Source organism: Molossus molossus, unplaced genomic scaffold (assembly GCF_014108415.1).
Source record: "Molossus molossus isolate mMolMol1 unplaced genomic scaffold, mMolMol1.p scaffold_m16_p_14, whole genome shotgun sequence".
Taxonomy (NCBI): Eukaryota; Metazoa; Chordata; class Mammalia; order Chiroptera; family Molossidae; genus Molossus; species Molossus molossus.
The window spans coordinates 12,594,354-12,601,202 of record NW_023425349.1 but is presented as its reverse complement, the minus strand read 5'-3'; the positions used below and the strand labels follow the sequence as shown (position 1 = coordinate 12,601,202).

General features: G+C 56.8%; 1 protein-coding gene across 3 annotated transcripts in view; it reads left to right on the top strand.

Moving 5' to 3' along the window:
- Positions 1-537: 537 nt before the first annotated feature.
- LOC118629895 (DAB2 interacting protein) overlaps positions 538-6,849 on the top strand; it is a 186,444-nt gene continuing 180,132 nt past the window's right edge. For all 3 annotated transcript variants that reach the window (XM_036261608.1, XM_036261607.1, XM_036261606.1), the window contains exon 1: positions 538-711. In XM_036261608.1, coding sequence (XP_036117501.1) covers positions 672-711 — 40 coding nt within the window. In that variant the 5' untranslated portion in view covers positions 538-671. The remainder of the gene's footprint in view (positions 712-6,849) is intronic.

Below are 6,849 nucleotides of genomic sequence, written 5' to 3'. Positions count from 1 at the left end.
CCGTGAGGCGAGTCTGGCTCCTGCTGCAAACCCAGCATCTAGCATGGTGTCTGGCGTGGAGTAGATGCTCAAAAAAATGTAGTGACTAACTGAATGGATGGATGAGTCAATTTCTGCATCCTCCACACTGCAGGAAATGTCTGTAGAACAGATTTGAGTGGGAGGTTCCAGCAGGGCCTGGGAGAAGCCCCTGGGATTTGGGTGCTGGGTGGTGAACAGAGCAGACCCCCGTCCCCTCCCTCAGTGGGTCAGCCCTCCCCCTTCCCACAGACCCCTGGGGCCCCAGAGCCAGCTTCCAGATGCTAAGCCCCAGCTCAACCTCACCTCTTAGCTTTTCCATCTGCACAGCTGGGCCAGAGCCCCGCAGCCAGCGTCGCGGGCAGCCAGACCAGTCGTCCCCGGCGTCTTCCTATTTTAGACATCTCGCTGCTTCGCTGCTTGGGTCCCTTCTAATGTTTCCAGCCAGGCTGCGGGGGGAGGAAAAAGAGGTTACTGCTACTTTAAATGTACTGTATGAAGGCGAGGGCTGGAAAGGGGCCTGCTTGCAGGAGTACCCAGTCATCTAGTTGGAAAAGCCGCCAGATGGAATACAAAAGGAGAAACCCAGACGCTCATGGAGACAGCCTCGGTTCATAAATCAGGTGGGGCCGGGGGCTGGGGGCCCATAAGCCATGGAGCCCGACTCCCTCCTGGACCAAGACGACTCCTACGGTAAGAGGGGCGCCAGCAAAGTGGCTGAGTTGGGGATTCAGCCGCTGCTCAGGCAGACTTTTCTCTGCTTACTGCAGGAATCTGAGTTGAAGTGGGGAGGTGGGCAGGCAACCGGGCACTGTCTGGTCTTGGGAGCCCAGGTTAGGGGCACAGGGCTACAGGGTCCCGAGTGGAGCCTTGGGCGGCCCCTCGGTCTCCAGGCATTGGCCGGGGTGGGGTGGGGGTGTGTGTGTGGGGGGGGATTCTGCTGTTTCTGTTGTGCTCTTGGCCAAGAAGGAAAGGGAAGGAAGTTTGCAGCCCCCGCCTGTGGGCCTCGCTCGCTGTCCCCAGGCCTGCTGGGTGCTATGGGGAATTTAATTAGTGAGATCCTGAAGATAAATATAGATCGTCCAGCAACAAGAACGTTCCCTGTAATTAAAGCCAGACTGAAAGGGCTCCCCACTTTGCAGGGCCCCAGGGGCTGCGCCTGGAAAACCTGGGCGGATTGTCGGGGGAAAGTTGCTTGGGACAGGGTCCTTGCTAAGAGCCCGGGATGGGGACTTGGAAGACTCTGGTAGCTTGGCCGCGCAGTCTCTGCGGGCTTGGGGGCGCAGGTAACCAAGACCCTGATTGCTCAGCGTGGCCAGGCTGCTGCCCCCTGGGCTAGGACGCCAGGCACACTCTGGATACCTCTGGGCTGTGTGGGGAGGGAACAGGAGGGCGGGAGTGAGGCTGAGGGGTTGAGGCTGGTGTGGGGGGCAGCAGGTTTGGGGGCTCAGTAGGGAGAAGGCCCTGTTGGCCTCAGAGGGGAGGTTCAATTGAGAGGTGGCCCCACCCCAGCTTGGGTCAGCCTTTTGAGAACCCTGGTCCTCCTGGGACCACAGTGCCTGCTAAGAAAACTGAGTTAGTTTCCCTCCCCTTTTCGCCCCCTAGCCAGGCCTGGCCTCTGGGCACAGATTCAAGGCCAAATTTCCTTCCTCCTGCAGGAGCTCAGCTTTTCCAGGGAGAGGGGCCTTTGCCACGTGGGGAGCTGCAGCCCTCGGGGAGCTCGGCAGGGCCCAGCCCATGGACCTGGTGTCCTTGGGCAGCGGAAAGGCCAGTGGACTCCGCTGAGTGACCCCACGTGGCAAGCTGTGTGCCAGGGTCAGGCGGGCAGAAATGAAGAGCTCAAGGCTAAGAAATAGTTTGTGCTTAGTGAGGGGAGGAAGGAAAGAGGGAGGGAGGAAAGAAGAGGAAAGAAAGCCTTGGAAGAGGTCCCAGCCTCGAATGGGAGACAGACAGATGATGCGAGACTGGATTCAGAGCGACCGGTTCCTTGGGGGCAGCTGGGGTGGACAGTCTGGGTGTGTGACAGGCCTGCCGGCCTTCAGAGGTGTTCCCCTGAAGCCTGGCACAGGGACGTGTGGATGCTGCCCCACAGAGGGCCAGACCCCTGTCTAGGGGGACCAACCAATGGCGGAGCAAGATTCCAAATCCCCCAGGGATCTATCTCTCCACTTTGGAACCCAGTGGTGTCTCAGGAACCCACATCCCTGATCTGCTGTCCCCCAACCTGCTGTCCCCCGGGTTGGCTTGCGGCAGCTGCTGGGCAGGGCAAGGCTGCCTCCCCCTAATTGAAGGGCTCGTGCACAGACGCCCCCTTTTCTTCCACTGCTGTGGGAGCCTGTTCCGGTCTCCTGGCAGCTGGTCGGACAGCGAGATGCCTGGGAGCTGGGAAGAAGAGGCAGAGAGACAGAGGGGACCTCAGGAATTGTCAGGCCAGAGTGGAGGACCCAGGCTCTCCTTGGGGTGGGTCCAGGTCTAGCCGAGAGGGTCGGGCTTTAGCCTGCCTTCCGGGTCCAAAGTCTAAGGGGCTGTCTTGGGCCAGGGCAGGAAAGGAAAACTGTGGTCTCAGCCATTTCGTTCTCTGGGCCCTGGTTCTGCATTCACTCATTTCATAGCCATTACTTTCAGGTCCTGGACTAGGTTCTGGGGTTGGAGAGACAGGTCAAACCTTGTCTCCGCCTTTCTGACATTCCCAGGCAGTATAGGAGAGGGGCAAGCACTTTGATGAGGAAGGCCAAGGCGCTGCAGAACCCTTAACCTCACACACGGAGTCCAGAAGGCTTCCTGGAGGAGGTGATCCCTTCACTGAAGAAGTAGATGATTCTCTTTTGTGAAACACTTTCTTCACCTGGCATCTGGGACAGGTCATTCTCCTGATTTTCTCCCACCAATTTCTGTTTCTTGCTCTGTTTTTTTCTCTCAGACCCCCCCCCCCCCCCCGCCCACATGGTCTCTTCACCAAGGTCTGCTGCTTCCGCCTCCCTGCACGATCTGCTCCTTCCTCCCTCACTGGCTCACTCGCTGGGCTTCAGTAACACTGATCTGACCTTCCCCACACTTATTGAACTATTTATTACCCCAGGACCTTTGCACATTCTGTTTCCTTTGCCTGGAGCACTCTTCTCATTCTTCATTAATCTAACGCTGCCTCCTCCTCCTGCCAAACTCAACTGAAAATTCTTCTCAGGGAAACCTTCCCTGGACCATGTTTTTCTAATCCATCCAATTATGCCCCACTGTCTGTCTCTTTTCCTTTGTAGGACCTGTCCTGTTTGCACTACATGTAATTGTATGTGTGTGTGTATCTAACTGCTGCATCCCCACAGTCTCTACGCTCTGTGACCGCCATTATCCCCAGAGCATAGCTCTCTGTCTGGCGTGGAGTGAGCGTCCAACAAATACTTGTTGAAGGAATGAGTGGATGAGTTCAGCTGGCTCATGCGGAGCGGCGAGGAAAGGCAGTCCAGGCAGAGAGAACAGCAGGTGCAAAGGCACTGAGGCCGGAGAACAGAGTTCTCTGAAACGTCCAGTGAGGGTGATGCTTTTGGTCAGAGGTTGGTCAGCTGAGCTCCTTGGGGGCTCAGGAGCCTTGATGGGGATAGGGTTGGGAGAGGCAGAGCTGGGTATGGGGCTCTGGGCACCCCTCCCTGATTCAAACTGAGCAAGACCCTCTTCAGTCTGGTGGTTATCCTGAGCTCCGACTCCATTCATTAGGTGCTCAGGGACTGAAGGAGTTTGGCCGCATCCCCAGCCACTGACACCGATGGTCTGGAGAGCTGAGCCATATTCAGGATGTCTTAGCAGACAGAGCCAAGCAAGCAGGGCCCATCGGGTGGTCCTGAGGTGAGAGACCCTGAGAAGGAGGCTGGCGAGGGCTGACACAGAGGGCGGAGTGCCAAACACAGAGGCAGGGATTCTCGTATACAACAAGCAGAGGCAGGAAGGCAAGGGGAGGAAGCGAGCTTGGAGACTGTGCCCTAACCCCAGCAGAGCCCTTCATGGATGGGCCTCAGTTTCCCAAGTATAACTTGGGGCAAGGGTCAGACAAGATCTGATTGAGCACCTCTCGTGTGGACCCTTCCGAGTGGCGTGAGGAGTCCTTTGCTGAGGGAGGGACGAGAGGGAGGCCAGACCAGGGAGCAAACCTCCCCCTGCAGAACGTTGTCTCTTTGGGGTCCTCCCAGGGTCCTGCATCCCCACTTCACAGATGCCACCTCCTACCTGCACACTGCCCGCAGCCCCTGGTGCCTCCCCAACCAGGGCATGTTTTTATTCCCTGGTTGCTGGCCACTTAAGACCATACAATCCTTGAAGGAAGGGCTGCGGCTTATTTGCCACTGTGACCCCAGGGCCGTGCAAAGCGCTTGGCCCTGAGAAGTTGCTCAGTACACATTTGCTGGACCAATGAATGAATGAGTGAATGAGCGAATGAGTGAATGGCACCAGCTGGATCCTGCATGAAATAGCTGGGCACACAGAGGCACCCGCCCCTCCCGGGGTCTCTGTCCTTAGCTGTCAGTTGAGGGTGCTGGGCTCCAAGCAGCAGAATCCTCCAGCTCTGACCATCTAAGAGTTTACATCTGACCTAGCACCGTCACCCTCCTCCCTCTCTGGGCTGAGCTTCATCCCAGCTCCCTGCGCCTTCAGGTGGCCTGGACCATGTCCCTTCTCCTTGCTCAGCCTCAGTTTCTTTGTCTGACAAATGGGCAGACTCAGGCCTGCCCTGACCACTTTCCCAGTTGTCCCGGGGCCCCAGACCAGTGACTGGGGTTAAACCATTTGCAAGTAGACACCTGTTGGGGGGAGTCTGGGATTCACGGAGCAGGTAATTGGGCTCAGACAGATGCTGGGATAAATGCTCTGGAAGGGCTAGTGGCTTTGGAAATCCTGGGGTGGAAGGGGCAGCTCAGGAGCTTGTGTCTTCCCGATGATAACCAGTTGGAGGCCCTAGGATGGGACAGATGGAGGTGATTTTGTACATTTCCAAGTGCTGCAGGTATAATAACCAGTACTATTTTTAAAAAAATATGGTGTTATTGAATGTTTTTTAGAGAGAGAGGAAGGGAGAGAGAGATAGAAACATTGATGTGAGAGAGATCCATCAATGATCTGACCTTCTGCTCGCCCCCTACTGGGGATCAAGCCCACAACCCGGGCATGTGCCCTGACCTGGAATAGAACTGGGACCTTGCAGTCTATGGGACGACGCTCAATCCACTGAGCCACACTGGCCAGGCATAACCAGTACTGTTTACTGAGTGCCCACTCCCGGTGAGATGCCATGCAAGATCTTTGATGTGTCTACCTGTCTGCTTGAATCCTCACGACAATCCAGGTAGGTTGCTACTACCTCCATTTTCCAGATGAGGAAACTGAGGCTTGGGGAATTAAGTGATGGCCAGGGTCATACAGTGAGGTCAGTATTTGAACTCAGATTGCTCCAGAGCCTGGGGGCCTCATTTTCGGCACTGAGAGCATCCCTGTGTGCCAGACCTGCCTGAAGGTCCCTCCGTTTGCCCATGAAAAACCCTGCCTCCCCCGAGGGTGTGTTGGAGGAGTTCAAGGGGTGAGCATACGTGGCAGAGCCGCAACCAAAGGCGATGTCAGCTCTGCTGGAAAGAGCGGGCACAGAGCAGCTGTAATGGGATAGGGTCAGTCTGAAGAGAGGGCTATTTTGGGCTCGAAGCTGTCAGGAGGCCTGATGTCACCACTCCCGGGCTCTTCCTGTGAGAGGGGGAAGCTGAAGATGTCATCAAGCGGGTTTGTCTCAGTTGGTAACAAATAGAAAATAATCATAAAGTAACAGCATGTGCCAGGCCACGTGCCTCCCATTCATCATCACACGTCCCCTTTCCACCAACCCTGTGCCCTTGGTGTTATCATTCTCATGGCAGAGATGAGGAAGAAAGTTCAGAGAGGCTGAGTCACTCACCTAAAGTCACACAGCTAGTGAATGGCTAAGCTGACAGTCACCTACGTGAGTCCCCCCTCCCCCCCCAGCCTATGCTCTGAACCAGTGCCCACTAAGCCTGCTCTGAGGCCGTGACTGTGGGGATGGCGCTGGGGGAGGGGTGCTGTTCAGATTGCCTGACTTCTCAGGACGAGCCTGGGGCTCCTGGCTCTGCACTCAGCTGACTCAACAGGCCCTGGGCAAAGTCCTGGGCTCTCAGCAGGCCTCAGTTTCCCTGTCTGTGAAATTGAGGTAGTGATGTCAGCCCGGATCACCTGGGGTGGGGAAGGAATGCCGAATTCAGGTCCTTCTGTCGCCTTCTAGGGCTCTGCTCTGACCAGCTGGCTGGACCTCGGGGCCGGACAGGGCAGAAGCCACACTCACACGTGAGGTCCTTCCACAGGTGAAGAAATGAGGCCAGAGGGACCCCATTTACTGGGTCTGTGCTAAGTGTTCCGCATGGAGTCCTTGAGCCCTTACTGAGGAAACAACAACCTCATTGCTCCGATGAAACCACCGAGGTTCAGACGGGCCCAAGGCTGCAAGCTAGTGGGGCACTCCTGACACACACCCAGGCCTCCTAGACTCCTGTGCTTCTGCGCACCGTGCGGGGCTGCCCTCTGGCTACCCTCGCCCGGTCCACAGCCCAGAAGAATCTCGGTCCTGCTGGCTGGCCAGGCCTGGGCCTCTGACCTTCCCCAGCTGGGTAGGTGGATGCGTGGTAGAGCCCCCCTTCTTGCCCCACGGGACTCTGGGAAGAGGCTAAATCAGGAAGACTAGTCAATAAAGAAGAACAACGAGGCCAGCCAGGGAGGGGCTTGAATCATTTATGCACCCAAGTCTGAGCAGCTGGCGCACAAGGCCAGGGAGTGAGGCCCAGGGAG